Source organism: Onychomys torridus, chromosome 4, assembly GCF_903995425.1.
Source record: "Onychomys torridus chromosome 4, mOncTor1.1, whole genome shotgun sequence".
Classification (NCBI taxonomy): Eukaryota; Metazoa; Chordata; class Mammalia; order Rodentia; family Cricetidae; genus Onychomys; species Onychomys torridus.
This window is the reverse complement of record NC_050446.1, coordinates 15589844-15616084: the sequence shown is the minus strand read 5'-3', so window position 1 is coordinate 15616084 and position 26241 is coordinate 15589844. Positions and strand designations below refer to the sequence as shown.

Below are 26241 nucleotides of genomic sequence, written 5' to 3'. Positions count from 1 at the left end.
ATCAGATTTTTTTAACATAGTATTTTTATTGATTGTTTGGGAATCTCACATCATGCACCCCAATCATACTCACTTCCCAGTCCTCCCACATCTATCCCCCACCCTTGTAACCTCTCCCCACAAAAAAAGAAGAAAGAGGAGGAGGCGAAGGAGAAGGAAGAGGAGAAAGAGGAGGAGGAAAAGGGGGAAAAATCAAACCCAATTTGTATTGCCCATGTGCCCACTGGAACATGGTCAAACTCCCAGCCCTTTAAAGAAAACTGAGTCCCTCTACAGAAGACATCAATTGTGGAGAGCTACACTTCAGCATCCTTATCACAATTTTGATGGCTTCCTTTTTAGGTTGTTACTTTGAGGTTGGGGGTTGGGGGGTAGGGGCTGTCACAGAAGCCTTCTATTTCCCTCTTTCTCAACTGTGTGTCTGCAATCATTGATACCACAGCAAAAGCAGCTTCCTTGCCTTTTACAGTCAGTGGAAGCATGGATCATGGGCTTCTACATGGTTTCTGGTGACAGCACAGACCATGAACATCCACATGGTCACCAGCACCAGCAAGTGCCAAGGACCTCTGTTTGGTCTCTGGTGGCAGTATAGGCCATGGACATCAACAAAGCCCTCTGCTGAAGCATGGACCATGGGCGCCTTCATAGCCTTCTGGCAGCAGCACAGGCCATCAACAGCAGAGAACATCAACATGGCCTCTGGTGAAACATGGCCCACAGTCTTGTGACAGCCTGGCCCATGGATATCAACATGGCCTCAGGTGGCAGCATAGACCACAGACAGGACAAAGACACCAACATGGCCCCAGTTGCTGCACAGATCACCCACATCAACATGGCCCCATGTGGCAGCACAGTCCATGGTCTTTGGCATGGCTTCAGGTAGTGAAACAGACCACTGACATCCCCCACTACCTTAGGTGATAACACAGGCCATGGACTTCAACACAGCCCATGGCTGCTGTATGGCCATGGCCTCAGACATGGCCTTCAGCAACAGCATGAACTATAGATATCATCAGGATTCAGTGGTGGCACAGACTACAGATATCCACATGGACCTTGAGCTTCATCACAGCCTGGGGCAGCAGCATGGACCATGGATACCAATATGGCCTCTAGAGGAAGTATAGACTGTGGAGGTCATTTGAGGAAGTCCAGCTCCATTCCTGGACTGTGTTCTGATACCTGATTGCCAATCCTAATCTCACTCTTTCTTATTTGTGTAATCTCTTCTTAATCCATAGCAGAGTGAATCCCGTCCCTCATAGGATCATGTCAGTAAACACATGGCCTAATGCCTGAAAACATAGCTAGGTGCCAGGCTCAAAAGCAGTAGTAACTAAACAACTGTTCGCTCTTCATAGTGTTGAGGCCCTTTTACACCACTGCCTTGAGTAGTTTTCAAACAGCTCACCATTTTGGCCACAGCCCCCAAAATGTCATTACTGAGTTAAATCTTAGCTACCTATTTTTTTTTTTTTCTAGGCTTTCATTGGTCTTGGGAGTTTGGGCGATGGCAGGAAGTTCCTCATACATATTGCCACACTTTCCATCTAATATCCCTAGGCAAGCAGAGGCCTAGAGTGGCGTTCCAATGGACTGCTTCTATATAGGGTAAATGAGGAGGGGAGCTATCCACGGAAGGAAGCCAGAATAGCTGGCATGAAACTCAGAGCCTTGAGCAACTCACTAGAAGATAAACCAGATGTCAGAGCCATTTGGTTAGTCTGTCCATCTGCCAAGCTCCATATCAGCCATCTGGTTGGTCTGCCCACCTGCCCAGCTCCATGTCAGAGCCATTTGGTTGGTCTGCCCACCTGCCCAGCTCCATGTCAGAGCCATCTGGGTGGTTTGCTCACCTGCCCAGCTCCATGTCAGAGCCATCTGGTTGGTCTGCCAACCTGCCCAGCCCCTTGTCAGCTGAGTCTGATTGTGCTGTCTAAAGCAATGTCCTGGGGTCTCTGCCCTTAAAACACTCCAGATGATTCTCTCTACAGTTACATTTATCTCCTTTCTAACAGTCTTCCATATCCAGTAGTGCTCATTCTCCTCAGTTCAAAACCACATGTGGAGCCTCAAAAATAACAGCTCCTTCCTCCTGAATTCACAAAAAAAGAATGAATAAATACATAAACCACATTCATCAGGTGTGTGAGGAACTCCATCTGTACAAGGTAGATGTTCTCCATCTCTGACTTGCATCTGAATGACCAAAAGAAGCTGTTTAACACAAGACAGGGTCCCACCCTTACCATGTATTTGTATGTGGGTCTGAGGGACCCTAAGGATTTGTATTTCAAACAAGGTCCCAGTGATGCTGATGTGCTGGCTGGTGAACCATACTTTGGGAATGTTTTAGAATTCACAGGGCCCTTACACCTGTTATAATGTCACAGAGCCATAATGCACTCCAATTTGCAGGGGTGAAGCATGGAGACTCAAGTGAAACAACTTACCCTAAGTCTTTAGCTCTTCAACTAAGAGCCTTCTCACACTGACTGGGCAGTGAGTGTCTGAAGCCAGGCAAACAAGGCCTTGGCCTGACTAGCTCAGCCTGGGGTATCAGCACTGCAGATGGCAATTAGATTAGTTTAGCCCTGTTAAAAGGAAATATGAAACCTGTTGCCTTGAAGAGCCCTTATTGGCAAATGTGATTAGAGCATACTTATCTTCTTCAGAAGTTTGCATTGCCTCCCCTAGTAGACCCTGACACATCCCCTCCTGGACCTTGTGACATCACATTCCTGCCTTCTGTTGTGTCTTTTTCCACAGCTATCACACCAGATGTCACATTTGGAGTAAGGATGTTGCTTCTCCCTCATTTTTCTCTTCCCTTCTCTGTAGTTCCAGTTCCTGCCACCTTCTGGCATTCTCTGGTGCTGCAGAAATCTGCCGTTTTCCAGTGGTGTTTCCTGCCATTTTCCCCAACAGAACCCTACATTCTTGAATGCTTTCAATATACATTCGGTGGAATGATTCTTTTGTACACTGTGAAAATTTGTCACTGTGCTTGTTTTAATAAGGAAGCTGACTGGCCAATTGCTGAGCAGGGTAAAGTTAGGTGGGAGAGCCAAACTGAGAATGATGGGAAGAAGAAGGGCAAAGAAGGACAGATGCCAGAAGATGCAGAGAAAGCAGAATATGTAGAAAATGAGGTAACAAAGCATGAGCCATGTGGCAAAGCATAGATAAGAAATATGGATTAATTTAAATTTAAGAGTTAGCTAGTAACAAGCCTGAGTTATTGGCCAAGCATTTACAATTAATATTAAGTTACCATGTCAGTTACTTGGGAGCAGCTTGCAAGACAGAAACTTCTACCTACGTATACACATGGACATTGTTTTATCAGATTAACTTCTCAGGTCTTTTATTTCCTTTCCTGCACTGGCTTTGTAAGGTTCTGCCTAGCTTAGCTACTTCCTGTCAGGTGACTCCAGCCTTTCATGGGTTTCAGAATTCAGCCTCTGTGTCCTCACATTTCAGAACCTTTACTTTTATCTCTGAAGTTAGAATGTCCTTTGACCCACAGACTCCAAAATTGATTTAATCTTTTACCCTTTGACCTTTCACTACACTATTCAGGTTCTCAATTCCTTCCTTGTCCAGCTTAATTTCCAAGACCCATCGCCACACTTATTGCCTTGCACTACTCTCATTCCCAAGACCTCTTCCTTTTCTAGTCCCTTTACTTCATTGTCCATATGTAGCAAAAATGCAGCCCTGGCTAAGCTGAGCCCTGATGAGGACTGAAAAATTATATATGCGTACATATGCATGGACAGGCTTGGAAGTGTCACTATACTTCTACAGCCATCACACACTGTTTTTCTTTGGTCTTCTGGATTTCTTGATGGCTATTTCATGCTTCTCCTCTCTCCTCTAAACTCCAGCGCCTCCTCCTCACTTTCAGCTATGACCTCATTTCCTATTTCACTCAGAGCACATAAGCAACCAGAAGATAAATCCCACATGTGTATCTGCTGTCCATTACAGTGTCCCCACACCCGGTCCTTCCTTCTATTGCTCAGGGTAAGTTGCCCGTGTTCTCACCTAAGCTTATTCTTTTCACTGTGTGGGTATCCCACCCTCTCTCATCTGCTCAAGAAAGGCTCCATCAGGTCCACATGTTACCCTACATCCTCACAATTTCATGACCTGACTTGTGGGTCAGATCCACCTGCATACTCACTTCCTCTTTCTCCTCCATCTCTCCTCCACACTGCTCTTAAACTCAGAAAATTCCTCAAGTGCTGTAGATGCTTTCTGTGATCTCTCTTAGTCCCTTTAAACTCACTACCCAGATCCACCCCAAGTGACTTTTGTGTTCATCACTGCACTTAAACCAATCTTGCCAGGTTTGTCACCAGCTTCCTCTTGTATCTTTTGTGTGACTTTCTTCTCTCATTTGATCTACCACACACGTTATCTGATAAATGATCCAAGCCGGAACACCTCTAAGGAAAGAAAATAGTAACAAAAGGCATAAACTGGGAAAGCCAGATATATAGCCACCTTATCTCTGGTACTCTCCTAAGACTCATCTGAAACAGCAACCTCTGAGATGATTGTCTCACTTTGCTCTGCAATCCATGCTGCCCTGGTTTTATCCTCCTCTGGCTGATCATTTTGATTCCTTTCTGATTCTTTCTCATTCTCTAGTCTATAAAGCTTTGCTCCTCAACCAAAATGATTTTCTTCACCTGGAGACATCTGGCAATCACGATTCCTAGTGTTGCTGCTGGCAACTAGTGGATAGAGGCCAGAGATACTGATAAAGATCAGATCAGTCCTCATAATAAAGGATTATTTAGCCCCAAAGGTCAAGTGACTACACTGAGAAATCCTGATTAAAATATTAGCCTTTGGCATTCTCTTTCCTTTATCTGTACCCATACTTTCTTTTGTAGGCTTTATAGTTTTACCATAGTAGAATCCTGTGTTAGATAATAAGTTAGGTCTCAAATGCACTTCATACAAAATGCAGGATGTGGAGAAAGCAGCCTCTGCTTCCCTTCTGGGAAGCACACTAGAGCTGACCCTGTTGTTGGTGATGCAGGTGAGTCAGCCCTGAGGGCGTGAGAGCAAGAGAGCTCACACACACACACACACACACACACACACACACACACACACACACACCGCCCCCTCTCCCAAAAGTCCCCTACAGCAATCAGGAGAGAGGACCCTTGCCTGGGCAAAATAGTTGAGCTATCCCTGGTGATATGAGTGAGGGGACCCAGATCTGAGAACCTAGGAGCAGAACTGGCCCTTCTTGCTGTAGTCTGCATTTGATGAGTGTGGAGGCAATGCTGGAAAGCTCCTCTGGGTAGTGACCATGAGAGAAAGCTGGCGGGCTGACCAATTCAGCTACTACCTAGGCCCAGAACCAGGGCTATGAGTTGGCCCACACCAACATCCACTTCATCTATGAACTGTTGGAGCGTGTGAAGGAGACAAACCTACAAATTAAAAAAAACAACAACAACAAAAACGAAACAAAACAAGAACAGGATATTCATGACACAGGACAACAGAATATCCAAGAGGAGCCCCACTGAGAGCCCATTACTGGAGGTGTAGCAGAAACCAGAGGCCTTGAGCCAGACCAATGAGTCAGCAATGAACACTTGCAAGTAAAGATGTATGGACTAAGTGCTAACTGTGTGACTCACTGGGCCACACTACAGCTTCCACAGCAAGATTCTTTTCTTTTTTTCTTCTGTTTTTAATTTTGTTTTAGTTCTTTGTTTTGCTTTGTTTTTTGGTTTTTCTTTTAAATTTGGTTTTGTTTGAGGGGAAGTTGCAGGGCAGAGGGTGAATTTGAGGGGACAGGGATAAAAGTGGGATCGGAATGCATGTTGTGAAATCTAAAAAGGATCAATAAAAGTAAAAGAGAAAAGAAAAATGCTAGCACAGTATTACACATCTGTGAACAGAAACAACTAAAAAAATGCAGAGTGTGTTCTTAGAAGTTAATAAAAATCCTAGGGGATGTCTCCAGTTAGCCTGTGAGACTCTCGCTTCTCCTCCCTTCTCTTCTCTCTCTTTCTGTGTCTCTGCCTCTGTCTCTCTCTCTCTCTCTGTCTCTCTCTCTCTCTCTCTCTCTCTCTCTGTGTGTGTCTGTCTGTCTGTCTGTCTGTCTGTGTGTCTGTCTCTCTCTCTCTCTGTCTCTCTCTCTCTCTCTCTGTGTGTGTGTGTGTGTGTGTGTGTGTGTGTGTCTGTCTGTCTGTCTGTCTGTGTGTCTGTCTGTCTCTCTCTCTGTCTGTGTGTGTCTGTCTGTCTATCTGTCTGTCTCTCCTGTGTGTGTGTATGAAACACACATTCATTTTCTCCCTTGCTGTAGTTAGGCACCACTCTGTGGCAGCAGTTTCTTAGGTTGGGTATCTGGATGCAGTGGACTGGAATGCCTTCAGTGTTTTCAGTTCTTAGTGATAACCTTGACTTTCCAGTTGACTGTCATTGTAAATGGGATCATGCCTGAGATGAGTGCACTTTCCCCTGACCCTCACTTCCCTGTTTCTCGGACATGATGTGTTTTGACTATGCCTGACAAAGAGGCAGTGAGTGGCTCAAAGCATAAACTTTGAGTATATGACATGTGAGTTCATTACTCTGGGTGTTTGTCCTAGTCCGTTCACCTTTATAAAAAATTCCATAGCTGGGTAATTTATACCTAACAGAAATTTCCCATAATTCTAGAGGCTGGGAAGTCCATCAGGTCAGTGTCTGGTGAGTGCTTACTCTCTGCTTCATGTGACAGATTGTTTGCAAATGGGAAGATAGCTGTGTCTTCAAGCCCTTTTATGGGGACACTAATCCCATTCACCCACTTAGTTCCCAAAGGCTCTGCTGCTTAATACTATTAATACTGAGAATTAGCTTACAAAACAGATTTTGGTGAGTTACAAACGTTCAGATATTGGCAGTGTTTAATCCTGAACGACTAGCAATTTGTTGTAAGGAAAAAATGATAATTGACACTCTCTAAGCTGGACTCCTGAGTCTTTACTCCGTGGGGACCCAGTGTTCAAATACTTGAACTTATGGGGGACATTTCTCATTCAAATCACCATAGTAACCAAGAGCAATGTCAATATCTCACTGACAAACAACTCCAAAATTGGTAACCCATTCCTGGTACTGGGATTTTGGTTAGCCTATGATGTCTACGAGGGGCATTGTCCCCCTGTTACAGAGTAACTTCATTTAAACTTTTTTCACATGTGTATTTGAATATATTTTAGGAAGCCTCTACAGTGGTAGCTTCTAACACAGCTTTTAAAAAGGTCTTTAGTGATAGTTATCCTTTTCCCTTTCTCCGTTTTCCTTCTCCACCCTGAACTCACATCCCTAACCCCACTTAATACTTCTTCTTCAATTACTCCACATTTGGCTTTATTTACACCACCTTCATCTTGTCTACCCTCTCTTTAAAGATCCTCCCCAATGACTCCTTGGTAATTCCTTGGGCTCCATGGATATTCCAATTAATTACACATATCTAAACTCAAAGCTAGTATCCACATATGCTCAATAACATGTGAAGCTTATCTTCCTGGGTCTGGGTTACCTCCATTAAAATTATTATTTCCACTCTCCTGAAATGTTTGTAATTTCATTTTCCTTAACAGCTGAATGGTCTTCCATTGTGTAAATGTATTACACTTTCATTATCTATTTATCTGTTTGTGGACAGCTAGGTCATTTCCATTTTCTAGCTATTGTGAACAGAGCAGCAATAAACACAGGTAAACAGGTATCCCTAGAGTAAGACACAAGGTCCTTTACATTTATACCCAAGAGTAGTATCGTTGAATCATATGGTAGATGTATTTCTAGCTCTTGGAGGAACCTCCACACTGGTTTTCACAGTGGCTGTATACCAGTTTTCATCCCCATATCCTCATCAACACTTGTTTCCTTTCCTTTCTTTCTTTTTTTTTTTTTTTTAAATCTTTGCCATTCTGACTGGGATAAGGTAAACTCTCCAAGTTTTGAGTTGCGTTTCCCTGGTGGCTACGGATGTTGAATATTTTACAAAAGTGTTTCTCATCCATTTTTTCTTTTTAAAGAACTCTCCATCTAGTTTAGTGGTTCTCAACCCTTTAATACAGTTTTTCATGTTATGGTGACCGCCCAACCACAAAATTATCCCCATTGTTACTTTGTGACCATATTTTTGCTACTGTTATTAATCTAATGTAAATACTGTGTTTTCTGGTGGTCTTAGGAGACCCCTGTGAAAGGGCCGTTCAGCCCTCAAGAGGACACAAGCCAGTTTGAGAACCACTGTTCTAGCTCCATTCCCCACTTTTTGATTGTGTTGTTTGTTTATTTGATGTTTGCTTTTCAAATTCTTTGTATAGTCTAGATACTAACCCTCTGTCAGATGTATAGCTGGCAAAGCTGTTTCCCTGTTTGGTAGCTGAATGAGTCTTTTGCAGTCCAGAAACTGTTTGGTTTCATGAGGTCATATTTATCAGCTGTTGGCCTTAGTGTCTGTGTTATCAGGTACTGTTCAGAAAGTCTGTTCCTGTGCCAATCAGTTCAAACACAGTCCCTGCTTTCTTCTCTGTCAGATTCAGGGTATCAGGTCTCATGTTGAAGACCCTGATCCATTTGGAATTGACTTTGTGCAGGGTGAGATGAGGATGAAGTCTCATTCACTCGTCTCCACAAGCAGACAGCCGGTTTGACTGGAGCCATTCATTGATGATTCTCTCTTTTTCTACAATGGGTATTTTTTACCTTTTTACCAAAAATTGAATTGCTGTGATTGGACTTATATCTGTGTCCTCAATTCTATTGATCAACATATCTGTTCTTTTTTATGCCAGTATCATGCTGCTTTTATTACTACAGCTTTGTAATTTAACTTGAAATCAGGGGCAGTGACACCTTGATCATTATTTTATTGTTTGGGCTTATTTTTGCTATCCTGAGTCTTTTGACTTTCCACATGGAATTCAAGATTTTCTTTTCAATTTCTGTAAAGAATTGCATTGGAATTTTAATGCAGATGCTTTTTGGTAGAATGGCAGTTTCCACAATATTAATAATACCCATGAACGTGGAGGTCTGTCCATCTTTTGGTATCTTCTTCAATTTCTTTCTTCAGTGTCTTTACATTTTTGTTGTCAAGTCTTTAACTCCCTTGGTTAGATTTATCCCAAGATATTATTTTTATGCTATTGTGAATGGATTGTTTCTTCAGTTACTTTCTTGAAACATTTTGTTGTTGCTCTTAAAGCAATATATTATTTTTTAATTTATTGCTTTGTTTTTGTTTTGTTTTTATTTTTATTTATTCTTCCTTCGTATATTATATCCTGACAGCAATTTCCCCTCTCTCCACTCCGCCCACATACACCTCTCCTCTCCCCCAGATCCACGTCTCTTCTGTTTCCCTTCAGAGAAGAGCAGGCCTCCCAAGAACATCAACTGAACATGGCAGAACAAGATGAAATAAGACTAGGCACAAACCCTCATATTGAGGCTGGATGAGGCAACCCAGTAAGAGGAAAAAGGTCCCAAGAACAGGCAAAGTATCCAGAGATACCCCACCCCCACCGGTAGGAGTCCCACAGGAACACTAAGCTACACAACTGTAACAGAAAGCAATGTGTTTTCTTCTACGTGATCCATCCTACTGGTGAGGTTTTCCATTGAGCTTTTTATTTGCCTGGCTAAATTTTCCATTTCAAGTTTTATTTCAGTTTGGCTTTTCTTATGAAATTCTTTTTCTTTATTAAGTTATTTTTCATATCTTATACTTTTTTCTTTATTTCATTTAAATGTTTGTGTTTTTGCCTTCTCCATTATGGCGTTTATTCATATTCTTTTCTAGTTCATTGGACATATTTGTTCTTTGTGTGCAGAGGGAAGTCAGAGGTCTTTAAGTGTCTTTTTTCATCACTTTTTAACCTTGTTTTTTTTTTTTTTGAGACAGGGTCTCTCTGAACCCAGAGCTCACCAATCAGTAGACTAGTTGATCAGCAAGCTCCAGAGATCCTCCTATCTTTGCCCCATGAATTCTGGGGTTACAGATGCATACCACACTGCCTAGATTTTTGTTGTTTTTGTTGTTATTTATTTATCATAATTTTTATTTAAAAAATTTTTCTTAGCCAGGTGTTGGCGGCGGCGCACACCTTTAATCCGAGCACTCGGGAGGCAGAGCCAGGTGGATCTCTGTGAGTTCGAGGTCAGCCTGGTCTACAGAGTGAGTTCCAGGAAAGGTGCAAAGCTACACAGAGAAACCCTGTCTCAGAAAACAAATAAAAAAAATTTTTCTTTCCTTTTTACATACCAACACCTCTTCCCCTCCTTCCTCTTTTCCCACCCCCCGCCACCTACCCCTATCCCATCCTCTCCTCATACAGGGTATCTGCCTAGATTTTTTTAATGTGGATGCAATGGATAGGAACTCAGGTCCACAGGATTGCACAACACTTTACCGACTGCACGACCTCCCCAATCATGCAGATGACAATTTCCATCATGACCCTTTATCTCTGTTGATAAAGACTAAAACCAAAGCAACCTTACTGAGAGTTGGGCCTCTGTATTTTGGAGTCAACTGACAATTGGAGGTTTATGTAATGAGAGATGAGCAAATCCTATTTAAACCAAGTCACAAAAAAAGAAAGCAACTTCTAGAGCATTTTAAGTCATGCAACAGCAGAACCAGAACTGAAGGATGGGTCTCTTGTTTCTGGCCTGTCTATCCTTGTTTCCTGAAGTGTAATGTTGGGAGGTAATGCAGTGAGATCAGTAATGATGTGGAGTAGGTGACACACTCCGAGTAAGCCTTGGCTCCATCCCTCAGGGAGATGCATGATTCATTTAGGAACGGTAGCTTGCCCTTCCAACACCTAAACTCCTTTCAGAATGACTAAGAGACTTTCTGAAGCATGCAGCATTTCCCACACCTCTGCAGGTGAATCATGTTTTGTTAAAACCCACAAATATCAGTCAGGTTTGGTGGGGCACACCTTTAATCCCATCACTCAGGAGGCAGAGGCAGGTGGATCTCTGATTCAAGGCCAGCCTGGTCTACAGAGTGAGATCCAGGACAGCCAGGGCTACTCAGAGAAACTCCATCTCCAAGAAACACACAACAAAATACACTCCACAAAGAGTCTGATCCAGTTTGATACATTATCCTTCCATAGAAAATTATTCATTTCATTTAGGCATTACACAAAGCTAAAAAGAGTTAATGTTCGTTATTTTTAAACTTTCTTTTGTTTTCTCCATTTTCATTTCCCTTTTTGGTTATTTTGCTCTTTCCAAGTGTTTTGAACAAGTCTTGGTGTGATAGACAGCTAATCTACCTTTAGCTACACCTGCCTGCAGTCTAGTCAATGAGAAGAAACCTGGCTTGGCTCAGCCACAGTACTATTATTTTTTTAAGCAAAAGAGGGATTTTTAACACCTGTCATTTGTTGGTTTAAAATGCCACTGGGCCGGGCGGTGGTGGTGCACGCCTTTAATCCCCGCACTTGGGAGGCAGAGCTAGGTGGATCTCTGTGAGTTCGAGGCCAGCCTGGGCTATAGAGTGAGTTCCAGGAAAGGTGCAAGAGACCCTGTCTCGAAAAACCAAAATAATAATAATAATAATAATAATAATAATAATAATAATAATAGTAATAATAATAGTAATAAATAAAAATAAAAAAATAAAATGCCACTGGACCAACTTTTGTTGGGCCCATGCCACTGTCAGCCCCCAGTGGAGGAAAGGAAAGTGTCATTAGCAAGAACTACTTGTCAACATACTGTGTTTTAGACTCGGGCAGTGACAATACCACAGAAACAAGAGAGAAGTTACAAACCAGGAACCATATGGAAACTACTCCAGACTTTGGATGTCCTGAACACAAGAGGCCAGTCAACAGGGCAGACAAATGGAAGGATAGTCAGGATCTCTTTTCCCCAAAAGCCCTGGATAAGGCTAATTTTATAGATTGATCCTATAAACTTTTGAGGATCAATTAATTCCTGTTATATCCAAGTTATTCTAGGCAGAAAAAGAAACGTTATTCAGATCATGAGAATAGTGTATTTTCTACTTTAGAACCGGAAAAGAATGATGATGATGTTATTAGGCAATGTGGTATCACACCATCTTTGGTTATAGCTAATGAAAAAGTTCTAGCTAATGAAAAAGTTCTAAAAACTGCAAATATATGAACAAAATACCAATAGCTCTTCAAATCTACCCATATTAAGGTTTATCCTACAAACACAAAAAAGTTCATTAGGAAAACTGTAACATTAATATAGTTAAAATTATAGTGTTATCTCACTTGACACAAAAAGGCATTTTATAGCTTTCCACATTTATTCCCAACTTAAAAAAAAAAAAAAACTTTACAAATTAGGGAGAGTGGGAGAGTGTTTCTTTAACCTATGTGTCAATTCTCTTTAAAATAAGTAGTAAGACAACAGAGTCCATTCAGTAGTGCAATTCAGTACCTGGGTAATACTTTGGGATAAGAATTGAGAAATCTAGGTGTGGTGGCCCACTCTAGCCAAGCTCTCGGCCACTAAATCCTTGTTTTTCTAATATCTTTGCAATATCATGGAATAAAGTTAATTTGTTAACAAATTTTGGGTTTATCAATTATTTTGTGGGACTTGTAGCAAAATATTTTTAAAGATAACAACTGTTTAAAAATTAATTCTCATCCGGATGTGGTGGTCTATGCCCTTAGTCTCAGTGGGAGGCAGAGGCAGGTGGATCTCTGTGAGTTTAAGGCCAGCTTGGTCTACAGAGTGAGTTCTAGGACAACCAGAGCTACACAGAGAAAGCCTGTCTCAAAAAACAACAACAACAACAAAAAGAAAAGAGCTAATTCTCTAAAGCCATAAAGTTTTCTATGAGTTTTGCCTGTAAACAGATTTTACTCTACTACAGATATTTATTTTACGGTCACTATCATGCATAACTTTTGATTAAAGCTGGAAAGTCTCAGATTCCCAAGGCAACCATTATTTACTTCCAGGTGAAACAAGAAAAAATTTAAAAATCACCCATCGGGGCTCTATCACAGAATACCTCAGTTTCTATTTGACTACCCCATTCCTTACTTTATTCTTTAGCCCAAATACCTTATTTACATGAGAAATATTGACAGCATCAGTAGAACTGCTGCAGGTTTGGGGGTTTTGTTTGTTTGTTTAGCATAGTAGGACAATTCTTGTATCTGCTGTGCTTAACCCAAGGACCTAGGGTGCCAGACACTCAGTCACCAAAGACTGACCTGAGACAGTGGCCCCAGAGTTCATTTGTTCATGCCAATGATAGATAAAGACACAGGTACTCCTGTGAGTAGGCAAAGCAGAAGCAAACTTTATTAAGAGACATTAAGGAAAAATAAGAAATTAAAGAAAAAGGAAACACCCAAGTGTTAGGTGGGGTAGGCATCCGACAGAGAAAAAAAATAAACACATTAAACTTCCTTGTCTAAGGGTTTTGGCTATAGCAGAAACTGGACAAAGGCTGAAACAATTGCTGTGGCATTGACTAGTTCTCTGGACTGTGATGGGCTGAGGCAATGGAGGATACACACACTCTATGCATGTTCAACTGGTCCACCTGGAGATGACCAAGCGCTGCCTACAAAAGAGTGGCTAGACCCCGTGGCCTTCGTCTGTACCAGACTTTGTGAGTCATTTGCTGGGATTGTTCCTTCTGATCTTGCAGGTGTCTCAGTAATTATACTGAAACCACCCCCTTGTTTTCACAGCTACCAAGAAGTAGTTGTAGGGTTCTTAGTTCATGCCTTTCTACAAGGTGGTCTGAGGCCCCATTTCCAGAATAGGCAAAGACTTTCTTAGAACACATCTTTGCTTACTCTGTTACAATTAGCTGACTTAGAAACCAGAGGCCACTGGGCCTGCTGACCCTGGCGAAGAATTCCACCTTTCCTCTTACCTATCAGTCTGGTTGTCTTATGCACAGCTGGGAGCTCTTTGTTTCTCATCCTGACTTGGCTGTTTCAACCCTAAAATTCCTGTTAGCCTCAGTGCCAATTGTTAATGAACACATTTGAGCAGCTTAGTTTTCATCTTTTCTGTATTACCCACAGAAAGCCAGCTCTTGCACCGTTCCTTCTGTTAGGAGATGGGACAGGAACTGAAGCAGAGACAGGGCGGAATGACGCTTTACTAGATTCCTTCCCATGGCCTGTTTGGTTCCCTTTCTTATACAACCCAGGACTACCCGCCCAGGAGTGGCAGAGCACCCAGTGGACTGAGCCTTTCCTCATCAATCATTCATCAAGAAAATGTCCCTACAGGCTTGCCCACAGGCCAATCTGATGGAGACAGTTCCTCAGCTGTGGTTCCCTCCTCCCAGCTAACTCATTTGTTTTAAGTTGACAAAACCTAACAAGTACAGGCAACACTTTGATATCAATAAAACATTGAAGCCTTGTGGGGGCCTGTGTACAGGTGATATGGCTGCAATAGTGGAAAGTGTATTATAGAATGTTACCATGAAAAATTAGAGCAAGGAGAGTCATTATAAGGACCTAAAAGATGATCAACACCACTGCTGTGTTCCTTGTATGAACCTTTTTTATTGATGGTGGCAGCCAAGAATGTAGAAGGAAAGATCATTGCTAAAAGTGTTTGGTCAGGAATTTCTAGTAGTCATTTCAAACAGGGAACCTGTTTTGAAATGTGCTGTAGAAGCAAGCTCCAGTTTTTTCTGAAACTTAAGAATGTGTTGATGGTGTCAGGTTCTTCTGTGTGGCTTTTTCAGCTGTTGGAGCTGAAAGTCACCAAAATGATAAGTTCTTGTAAGCAGAATTACCAAGTCAAGAGCACACACATTAAAATTTTAATACCTTCTGTAGTTTGTTTCCCAAAAATGCTTATGCTGATTCACACATTATGCATGGAGAGAGGCAGAATCTGTTTCCTCACACCATTGTGTATTGTCTTTTTAATTAGTGGCTTCCTGGTGGGTGGAAAGGGAATATCATTTATTGCTTTGATTTGCACATTACTAATAACTATTATAGGTAATTATAATTACTTATATTTATTGAATATTTATATTTCATATCTGACAAAATGTTTTTAAATCTGTCTTTTCCTATCAGTTAGTAGGTAGTAACTAAAAACTTTGAATATGAATTACTTCTTTTTTTAATTATTAAGAAATATTTTACATACCAACCACAGATCCTCCTCTCCTCTCTCCTCCTGCCCCCCAGCCCCCACAACTCACCCCCCATTCCCACCTCCTCCAAGGCAAGGCCTCCCATAGGGAGTCAGCAGAGCCTGTTACATTCAGTTAAGGCATATCCAAGCCCCTCCAAGGCTGTGTAAGGTGTCCTACCATAGGCACTAGGTTCCCAAAAAGCCAGCTCATGCACCAGGGATGGATCCTGATCCCACTACCAGGGGCCCCTTAAGCAGGTCAAGCTAAACAACTGTCTCACCTATGCAGAGGGCCTAGTCCAGTCCCATGGAGGCTCCACAGCTATTGATCCACAGTTCATGGTTTCCCACTAGTTTGGTATGATTTTCTCTGTAGGTTTCCCCATCATGATCTTGATGCCCCTTGCTCATTGAATCCCTCTTCTCTCTCTCTCTTCGACTGGACTTCTGGAACCTGGCCTGGTGTTTGACTGTAGATCTCTGCATCTGCTTCTATCAGTTACTGGATGAAGGCTCTATGATGACATTTAGGGTATTCACCAATCTAATTACTGGAGTAAGCCAGTTTAGGCACCTTCCCCACTATTGCTAGTAGTCTAAGCTAAGATCATCCTTGTGGATTCCTGGAAACTTCCCTAGCGCCCTGTTTCTCCCTATTCCTATGAGGTGTCCCTCTATCATGGTATCTCTTTCCTTGCTCTCCCATTCCCTTATGTTCTCATCCCCTATCCCCTATGCTCCATTGTCCTTCCTCACCCCCAGTTTGCTCATGGAGAACTCATCTATTTCCCCTTCCCAGGGTGATCCATTCATCCCTCCTTATTAGTCAGCTTCTCTGCAGATGTGGGTTGTATCCTTTGTTTTACATCTAGTATCCACTTATGAGTGAGTACACACCATGTTGGTCCTTCTGAGTCTGGGTTAACTCACTCAAGATGATATTTTCTAGTTCCAACCATTTGCCTGCAAATTTCATGATGTCATTGTTTTTTTACTCCATTGTGTATATGTACCACATTTTCTTAATCCATTCTTTGGTTGAGGGGCATCTAGGTTGTTTCCAGGTTCTGGCTATTACAAATAGTGCTGCTATGAACATAGCTGACCATGTATCTTTGTGGTATGATTGAGCACTCCCTGTGTATATGCCCAAGAGTGGTATTGCTGGGTCTTGAGGTAGATCGATTCCGTTTTCTGAGAAACTGCCATACTGATTTCCGAAGTGTCTGTACAAGTTTTCACTCCCACCAACATGAAGTGCTTCTTTTTTCAGTGAGTTACAAATAATTTTTCCTAGGTAGCTTGTCTTTTTTATTTTCTTTCATGGTGTCTTTGGTCCACATTTTCTCCCAGATTTGAACATTTCGATGGCACCTAATGTCTCAGCTTTTTTTTTTTTTTTTAAAGTTTGTAGGGTGTAGGTTATTGGGTAATGACTAAGAATTCTCTGCCAGTGGCTCTTTATCCAGAAACTTTCAATGTTAGACACTTAACCATGTTTAAGTGGTGGTATGTGTTCTGCTCAAATCAGTGTCTTTTGATGCTTTGGCTTTCCAGCTGCACAGAATTGCACAATGACCCACAGCTGCTGTAAATTATGAGAAGCATCTTCATAGTGGTCCTACATGGTTCCATTCTTTTCTAAGAAGTCTTTTCATGCTTCTATTTATTTCTGCCATTTTCTTGTGGAGTTCAGGGGTTACTTTTATAAATTTTCCCTGTGCTTTCATCCAAGGGAGGGATGAAGTTAAATAGCATGTTGGCTCACATCACAGAATGTGGGTTTCATAGAGACCAGCTTCAGAAGAACATGGTGGAGGCCAGTCTTAGACCACAGGGCTGGGCTGCTCCACACAGCAGAAGCCTTTAACATGTCCATCCTATTATTCTATCTACAGAGGCTGCCCCAGAAGTTTCCTTGGCACTTCCTCTAGTCTGTTAGAGTATAAGTGAACCCATGGTGGTCTCTGTGATTCATGGTATACCCCTGATACCCTATCAGGGCTACATGCCAGTTCCTTTCCAGTGGCATCCCCTGCCCAGAATGCTAGCCATGATGTAGATCACCCTTGACAGATTAAAAGCAACACTGGATTTGATCTTCTGGTGAATGTGTCAGTGGAGAATTCTGTACTTGATTTTGAGACTCTAGTCTAGTGCTATGATAGCATTTCTGAATAGTTGATAAGTATTGGGGGGAGAGTCAATGGCCTTTACTGTCCAATGACCCCTGATGTTTTAGTTTTGATTATCTACCTGACTACATGAATACAGATTATATGACCAATACCTGTGAAGTGGTTCTAGAGACTCTCATGATACTGGAGTTCTCTCACGCTACCCAGTTTCCTTGATCTTTCCTTAATCTAATAAGGTCATAGACCTGTTAAGTAAATGAATCTGTAGGACTAATTACCTCCCTCTCTAACTCCCCCTCTCTCCACCAAAAAAAAAAAAAAAAAAGTAGTAACATCTTAGAGTCTGAAAATTAAGATCTGGACTAATAATTATCTTGAAATTATTTCCATATCTAAGTCATTTAGCTTTGTGTATACTTACCAGGATTCAGCTCAAACCACACTTAGTGTTCATTGTCGTCACGATTCTGTGTGATGCTAAAACAGTAATAGGAAGCACTGGCACCTGGATTATTTTAATGGCAAAGTTCTGCTCTACTTTTCAGCTGTTAGAAGTAATCAAGGATGTATAGTGATACTTTATTTGTATTGAAATGTGATTTTATTTGTATGTCAATAAAGTTGCCTTGAGGTCAGAGCAAGCCAGAGCAGAAGCTGAGCAGTAGTGGGGCACGCCTTTAATCCCAGCACTTGGGAGGCAGAGCTAGGCGGATCTCTGTGTGTTCAAGGATACAGCCAGCATGGCAGACACACGCCTTTAATCTCAATAGCAACCATAGACGACCTGGAGGTCTGTACAAACAGGCAGTGATGAGGAGGTCATGTGGCTGGGTTTACAACCAATGAGAAAACAGAAGAGAAAGTCTTTAAATAGACAGGACAGCAGAGAAGTAGGTCTCTTGCGGAGAGGAAGAACGGCAGAAGCAGTGAAGGGTAAGGTTTTCCGCTCTTGCTCTGACCTCGTGGTTTTTAACTCTGCAATCGGTTCTGTGTTTCTTATTTAACGAGCCGGTTACATCTACAAGGATGTTATGAGGGCTCATCAAAAGGAAGCTGAGAGGAACCACTCTTCAGATGAGGAGTTATATCACCATGGTTTGAAGTGGGAAAGTGAGACTTCAGTCTAAGGAAGAGCTGCATTTGGAAAGACAGCCTGACGTGGGTCCTGAAGGGAATCTTCTTCACAGCACTATTGCCATAGGCAGCCATGAGGAGGCCCTGAGGAGAGAAGCAGACCAACCCCTCAATTCCATAGCACAAAGGGAATGTCTCTGTCTTTTAGGTTTCCAAGCGTGGGAGGGAAGAATCCACACCATGTGACCCACTCAGGCTGACCTAGCCAACATGCCGGGAGTCACAGACTGGAAGGTACTAGATAAAAGTGAAGTTATCATTCCAGGTTAACCTGGCTTTGCTCACAGTTGCAATGGGCAATGAGGAGAGAGAGTATAAGGCCATCGTAAACTTTGCTTACCAGTTCTCTGGAAAGAGGCAAGGAGAGAGAGGTGGGGGGGAGAGGAAACTGAGGAAGATGTGGCTTGAGTTTTAGGGGAGAAAGGACAGCTTGGCAACTAGAGGACCTGTGATCTAACATTCTAGCATAAGTAAGGCACTTCTGTCTTGGGCTGGACAGTAGAGCTGGGCTTGCCTGAAGCTGAGATGGGAGAGGGACCCTTGCTATTGACGTTGCTACTTGTACCTATAAACGGACTGGGACCAGGACTTCAGGGAGATATGACTAGATCCCTCCCAGGCTGCTGTATCTCTTAAAGTGGCCTCATTTTAAAGCAACATGTTCATGGCCTGACAGCTAGTGTCAATATTGGTAATCATCTCAAATGAAGCTAGGGGAGCTTCATAATAGCTATCCATTTCATTTTGAGATAAGAATTCTGGACAACTCCCTCAGTAGCTGCTCAGTGGTAGAGCGCTTGCCTAGCAAGCACAAGGTCCTCAGCTCCGACAAAAAATAAAATAAAATAAAATCCTAGAGTGATTTCTGTTTTCCAGATGGGGTTCTGACTGAAACAGAGCACTAAGGGATTTGGGTGGCAGATGATGCCTTTTCAATACAGTTTTGTGGTGAGCATTCCAAGGAAGAGACATTTTGACTGATAAATAATGGAAGGGGCTAGAGGAGTGGCAGGCACCTGTGGTGGTATTGTGTTCCCCGAAATATTGTGTGTTCCCCGAAATGAACTTATCTGGGGTCAGAGAGGAGGACGGCCACAATATTAAACATGAGGATAGGCAGTGGTAGCGCATGCCTTTAGTTCCAGCACTCGGGAGGCAGAACCAGGTGGATCTCTGTGAGTTCAAGGCCACATTGGAACCAGCTAAAGGCATGGTGACAGACACACGCCTTTAATCCCAGGGAGTGACAGCAGAAAGTAGAAAGATATATAAGGCGTGAAGAAGAGAAACTAGCAGCATTTGGCTGGTTGAGCATTTTAGCTGGTTAAGCTTTTAGGCTTTGGAGCAGCACAGTTCAGCTGAGATTCATTTGGTTAAGGACTCAGAAGCTCGCAGTCTGAGGAAACAAAACCAGCTGAGGAACTGGCGAGGTGAGGAAGCTGTGGCTTGTTCTGTGTCTCTGATCTTCCAGCATTCACCCCAATAACTGGCCTCGGGTTTGATTTTATTAATAAGACTCTTTGATATTCATGTTACAGGCACCAAACCTGATTTTGGATAAGAGTGATTCTCAATTCATTTTACACATTTTCCCAAGATAACATAGGAGCACATTCCTCCAAGGCCAGAAAGAGATCCAGGTGGAAAGTAAGAAAGATTGACTAGGAAGACTGTTGAGATCCCAGAGCAGAATTTTGGAGGTCCCGGTTCAGAAGCCAACCCTATTGTTAGTGTTCCTTGAAACTGCAGTCTAACCCCAAACTGACAGGTCAGGTCAGCTGAGCTCTGGGAAAACCCCATAGTCTCTCCCTTCTGAAAAATCTAAGGTTTGTCATGAACTCTGTTTCCTGGTGGCTGGCCTATGGGGCTGGGCTCCTCACGTTTCTAGAGGAGCTCAGACAAGTCACACTCATTGCTGGTTCTGAGATTTCTTCACCTGAGCCTCCCAGGAGCAACCGGCAGGAGCAACTGGCTATCTTCCACCTTCTACATTTGCCACACCCCATGAAAGAGGCTGGAGCCTCCTGCACTCATCTAGATAAATGACCTAGGCTGTGTCAAAGCCCATCACTGCACCTGGGAGCTGCCCCAGCTGTGATTCAGTCTCCTGGACTTTCCATAAAGACTCTTCTTGCCAGGTATAAAGCCCCCATAGCTACAAAACCCTCCGACTCCGGTGCTTTCTGTACTCAGTGAATGGGAAAGGCCATCTTGCCATGATTCTGGGCCCTGCTCTGTGTGTGAGCCTCTGTCTACTACTTCTGAGTTGCTGGGATTCTGGCCAAACTGCCCAACATGGAGACCTCCCTCAGGAAGAAAGAGATGGTAGTGAAGGGAAAGGACCTCTGGAGAAAGTATGTACAATGACTTGGCTGCTTGGGGAATGTTTAAGACTGGATGTTATTTATGGCCTTGAAATTTGTAGAGAGATGATATTGTTGAGATTTCTGGGTAGAGGAGAATACTGCCTGCTCTTCTGTCTCCAGAGCCTTGAGGTTTGGCCCTAAGAGGTAGCTTAGCTCTTCTGACTAGGGCATCATGTCTGGTTATGCATTTCTGTTCTGTCCTGAATGAGGTCCTGGGGATCCAGGGTTTGGAAAGTCTTGGAAATGTCTCCTGAGGTTTATCTTTCTTCTTGATGTCTCCTCCCTCAGGTCCCAGGACAAACCCACCATGGAAAACTATCCAAAAGACACCAGATTTGGAGGTGATGCTGGGATGGGACACTAGAGAGCTGGGCTATTTGTATCCTCAGCTATGTCCTCTGGACATCCAAGAATTTCATCCTACCCCTCAGATATGGCTTTTGGCACCTAGGAAGGTGCTCATATGCCACTAGGCCTTTACTTTCTGGAGAGTGGAGACCACACTGCTCTAGCTATGGTTCTCAGCATCAGCCCAAGTACAGAGCAAGCACGAAAAAGAGTAGCTGGGTCTGAACACATAGAAACTGTGGAACTGCTGGTCACTTTGTCTTGATGGTTTGTCTTCTTAGAACAGTAATCCTTAGTGCCTTTGCTTACCATGCATTTACTGCAAAGAAAGTCGAGGTTGATGGGTTGCATGAAGGCTGCCAGTTTGGGGCTGCAAAACCCTGGATGTAAGCCTTCATTACAGACAGGGCCTGGATTAGGTCATCTTCCTCTTGTTCTTCAGACTTCATCTTCATGTCTATCATTTGTTTTCATTCAAACAGTAAGAAGCAGTGCTCAGACCGGGAAGGTTTCTGACTTGAATCAGCAGGTGTGGATCCTTCGTGGTCAGAGCCTTGTGGCAGTTCCACAGAACAACAGCGTAGTCCCAGGTCAGTGGCCATCTGTTACTGCTTTGCTCCTTACATAGACTTTGTTAAAGAAAGTGTCAGTACCTTATTTGCAGCTGGATGGCCACAGTTAATAGTAGTTAGAAGAGAGTCTCTTGAGCGTTAACCACAAATAAATGTTAACTATATGAGATGAAGGATATACCAATCCCTCGGGTTTCCTCATTGTTGTATGGCATAGACATGTATTAAATCAATACTTTGTACCTCCAAAATATGTCTAATTATGGGTCAAAACCAAGCTTAAACTTTCCATGGGGGCCACATGGAAGGGGCAGAATTTTACACCTGTCTGGAAAGAGAAGTCAGGACAGGTTTGTCCCAGACTAGGGAAAAGCAGTCACCAGCAGATCTGTCCTATGGAAGGGGAAGATGTATGTCTATATGACATCAAGGCATGCTAGAAGGATTAAATTAGTGAAAAACACAGAGAGATAAACTTCAACCTGCCATTAGGCTAACTTTGCTAATGGTCACAGCTCTCCAAGGATCAGAGGAATGGCTTAGGGTAGGAGCTTGGGCCTCCAGGTGTGAAAAGCATCTAAATCCTACTATCAGCTCAGCTCTGTGCCTGCCTCAATAGCTGGGTCAGTGCTTGCCTATCAGGATGGACAGGTGAGTAGGCAGAAGACCATTTGGTTGGTCTGGGTAGCAGGGGTTACACTCATCAAGTGTCTTCTGGCCTTGCTTGGCATTCGCTGCTCTGCTCAGTCAGAACTATTAGAGCAGTCTGTCTTCCTGTCCTCAGAAGAAAATTATCTTCTTATTCTTATAGCCACCATCACTGTCCTCCCATGCAAGTATCCAGAGTCTCTTGAGCAGGGCAAAGGGATTCCCATTTACCTAGGAATCCAGAATCCTGATAAATGCCTGTTTTGTGAGGAAGTTGATGGACAGCCCACTTTGCAGCTCAAGGTTGGTGACTGAGAAAAATAACATAAAAATAAAAAGCCTGCATTTCTTTTCTTATACTTTTCATTTTTAAGTTAGCATGTAAAGCATTAGGTTACATGTGACATTTTTTTTTTAAGCAAAGCATGTTTTAGTAGGTTCTCAACACTCCATCTTTCTCCTTTTCCCTAACAGCTAACTCTCCACCAGTCTCCCTTCTGTTTCAGGTCACACATGACCTTTTTTCCACTCTGGTGCCACCCTCCACCCACCCCCCCCCCTCCCCACTCTCTTGGTGGTTTTTCTGGTCTTTAAGAAAAGCCCATGTATCCTTGCATGGTATATTTGGCAAGATATCAAATTTTAGAATTAAAGAAGAATTTTATTTTCCTAAACACATTTATTTTTAGCCCCTTTTAAAATATGGACATGTCCTGTAGAAGACTACCTTAATTAAATCAATTGATGTGGGAAGACCAAGCCCACTGTGGACAGTACCACTCCCCAGACAGGGGGTCCTGGACTGTAGATGGATGGAGATATCTAGCCATGAACAAGTAAGCAAGTAGGCATGCTCTTGGATGTGATGTAACCAGATGCCTCAAGGTCCTGCCTTAACCTACCTAAGGTGATGGACATTAGCTTGGCATTATAAGCCAAGTAAACTCTTTCTCCCCCAGAGTAAAATTAAAAAGAGATACATAACAGACATTAATTTATCTTGCCCTTCTTTAGTTGAGGATTTTGGTCTTTCTTAGTTTTAAGACGTCCTCAGTCATTGTGGCTTCACATGTGTCCCCTCCCTCATCCTCCTGTATGTCATTTTAGAACTCCTGGTCACCAGTCAGAGGCCTCACCTTGGTATTTTATACTATCCTACATAATGACCATGCTTTCTGTCCTCCCACTGTTTAGTTATTTACTTATTAGCCTTGCATTCTAAGAGAATTTCTTGGTACAATAGCCCAGTTTGTAAGTATGCTTTTGTCTTGTCTTACCTGCTAAAAGACCCTTCCTTAACCTTTTCTTTGCTATTCCAATTCCTAAACTCTCAAAGTGGTTGTGAATATGTACACACATAGAAATGTATACACATAAATATGATTTCATTTGTATGTAAGTTTATACAAACTTCACTTTAATTAGCTTAATTCAAGTCTATCCAGTTTAGCTCAGCAAAATGTGCAGGAGCTTAATTGCACCATATGAGTACATGGGATATCTTTGAAGAGAATGGCAAAGAGCTCGGTGCTTTGTACAGCCTGGATTCTAGAAGGAGAGACATGCAAATGATAAATATAGTAGTACATTTGTGATATGCCAAAAAGTATCACATGTCCTAGGAAACAAAGCAAGGCAAAACAAAACAAGTTCAGAAAAAACAAAACAATCAGCCAATCAGATCAGGGCAGAGCCTGGGAGTGGCAGAAACAGGAGTGGAGTCAGGCCCAGGAGTAAATTGCGTGGCAGATGGCAAGCGTCATTGTGTAGGAGGAATTCTAGAAGAGAACAGGAGATGGGGAAGTTAGTCAGCAGGTGAGGATGAGCCAGTGAAGACAGATGTGTAGCAGTGAACTGAGACCAGATCTCTGCCAGGACTTAGTCACTCCACCCAAGAAAGGAGAAACCTGGGATGCTTTGAACAGAGTGACCCCAAATACCTTAGGTCTAAAATGGGTCACTCTGACTTCAGGCTGATCATACATTGCAGGGCAAGGGTGGAAGGCCTTGGGAGGCTTTATGGTGGGCTAGGTGTGAATTGAGGGCTCTGGGATGGCGGTAGAGTGGGTGGGAATAGATTCTGAAACTAGTTTGTCATCAACAAGATCATGGACAGAGTAAATGTGATTACATTCTGAGCTTGGTCCTGTCTTTGCTAAGTTGGACTTTTGGCCTCAGAAATTGGTCATTGATAACGTATCGATTTTAGGGGATCTTAATGAGATAGTGTTGAGGGTTAAGTCTCGCTTACATGGAGTGAGTTTGAAGAGATAAATCAGAGAGCAAATATTGGCAGCTACTGCAAAAGGTTTGCTGTAAAGCAAGAACTGACAGAGGTGTTGGGTCATTCAAATACAGTAATGTGTCACATGACGGTGTTTCGGCCAACAGTGGACTTCATAGACAGTGGTCTCCTGAGGCCATGTCATCCAATGACATTGTAACTGCTTTAGATTGTGTAAGTACATTGGCAATGTTGACTCAGTAGTGAAATCACCAATGATTACTCTCTCAGGGTGTGTTTGTCATTTAGTGACATGCCTATGTTTTTTTAAGATGAAAGTAAATATACAGATAAGAATGATTGAACAAAGAAAGCAAAAATGGATGCTGCAGGAGAGAGCAGGCAGGATGGCTAGAAGAATGTCCTTGGATGTGTGAGTGGAGAGAAACCATTGTCTAGTCCTTTTCAGGTAGAGAGGCACATGTATGGATGAGATGGTAGTTTGGAGATGTTCTCATCCAGTCACTTCAGCTTCCTCAGGGAGTTGGAAACCAAGAGTGAAGATGATGGAAGGGGTTGGAAGTCAGAAATAAGAAGGCTAGTCAGCAAATCTCTGCTGAGCCGAATGTAGGACAGTAGTGAGCAAGTCTGACAAGTGTTTATGGTTGGTGGGCAAAAATGCTAAATGTAGAGGGGCTTTGCTAGTGAAGGAAAAAACCAGGACAGAGATAGTGATAGATAGGCAGCAAGATTTGAAGGCTGCCTGCCTGCCCGCTTCCCTTCCTTCCCTCCCCTCCCCTCCTTTCATTTCCTCCCCTGCCTCCCCTCCCCTCCCCTCCCTTTTCTTGCAACTTCTTTTCTTTCTTTTTCCTTTTTTTTGGGGGTGGGGGAGATGGGGGCGGTAGTGGAAATTGAACCCAGGGCCTTGCACTTGCTAGACATGCTCTACCACTGAACTAAATTCCTAAGCCCTTAAATGTCCTTTTCTTGTCCTGTTCTAAGAGAGGCTTCCTTGAACTCTGGAATATTTATTGGTTGTGTAAGGATAACGTTTCCTATCAGAAGGCACTTCTGGGTTTGCTCATGAGTATGCTCTCTCACGTGCAGGAGGAGAACATTTTGGATTTGTACAATAATCCTGAGCCCGTGAAAGCTTTCCTGTTTTACCATACCCAGACCGGAACAACGTCCACCTTTGAGTCAGTGGCTTTCCCTGGCAGTTTCATCGCCTCCTCCAAGAACGGCCAGCCCATCTTCCTCACGTCAGAACAGGGGAAATACCACAACATTAACTTCAATTTAGCGTTAGGGCCTTAAACTCGGCATTGAGGTAGAGGGTTGGTTGGAAATCGTTGTCTTACATTTTTTATTTGATCCGTGGTGTTTTCATACTGAGAGGTGAGCAGGATCAGCACTATCTCATTTCATAGATGAAGGGGCGATAAAGCAGATTATGTACTCCAAAAGTAGGTGGGATGGGAGCTGTGTAAGGCTGTCCTCTGAGGCTGAAGTGGTCCAACCCACAAGGCATCATGCCTGAGAAATCACGACACAGTGTTTAAAACGTGGAATGCCCTGTGAGTGGTGATATCCTTGTTTCCAAGCCATTGGACTAACTCATGCCA

General features: G+C 42.8%; 1 protein-coding gene across 1 annotated transcript; it reads left to right on the top strand.

Moving 5' to 3' along the window:
• The first annotated feature begins 712 nt into the window (after positions 1 to 712).
• Positions 713 to 25933, top strand: LOC118581721 (interleukin-36 gamma-like). The gene is made up of 5 exons (XM_036184203.1): positions 713 to 885; positions 21113 to 21165; positions 21655 to 21762; positions 22556 to 22695; positions 25724 to 25933. Exons 1-5 carry the CDS (start codon positions 713 to 715, stop codon positions 25931 to 25933), a joined length of 684 nt encoding a protein of 227 aa, XP_036040096.1.
• The last annotated feature ends 308 nt before the right edge of the window (positions 25934 to 26241 follow it).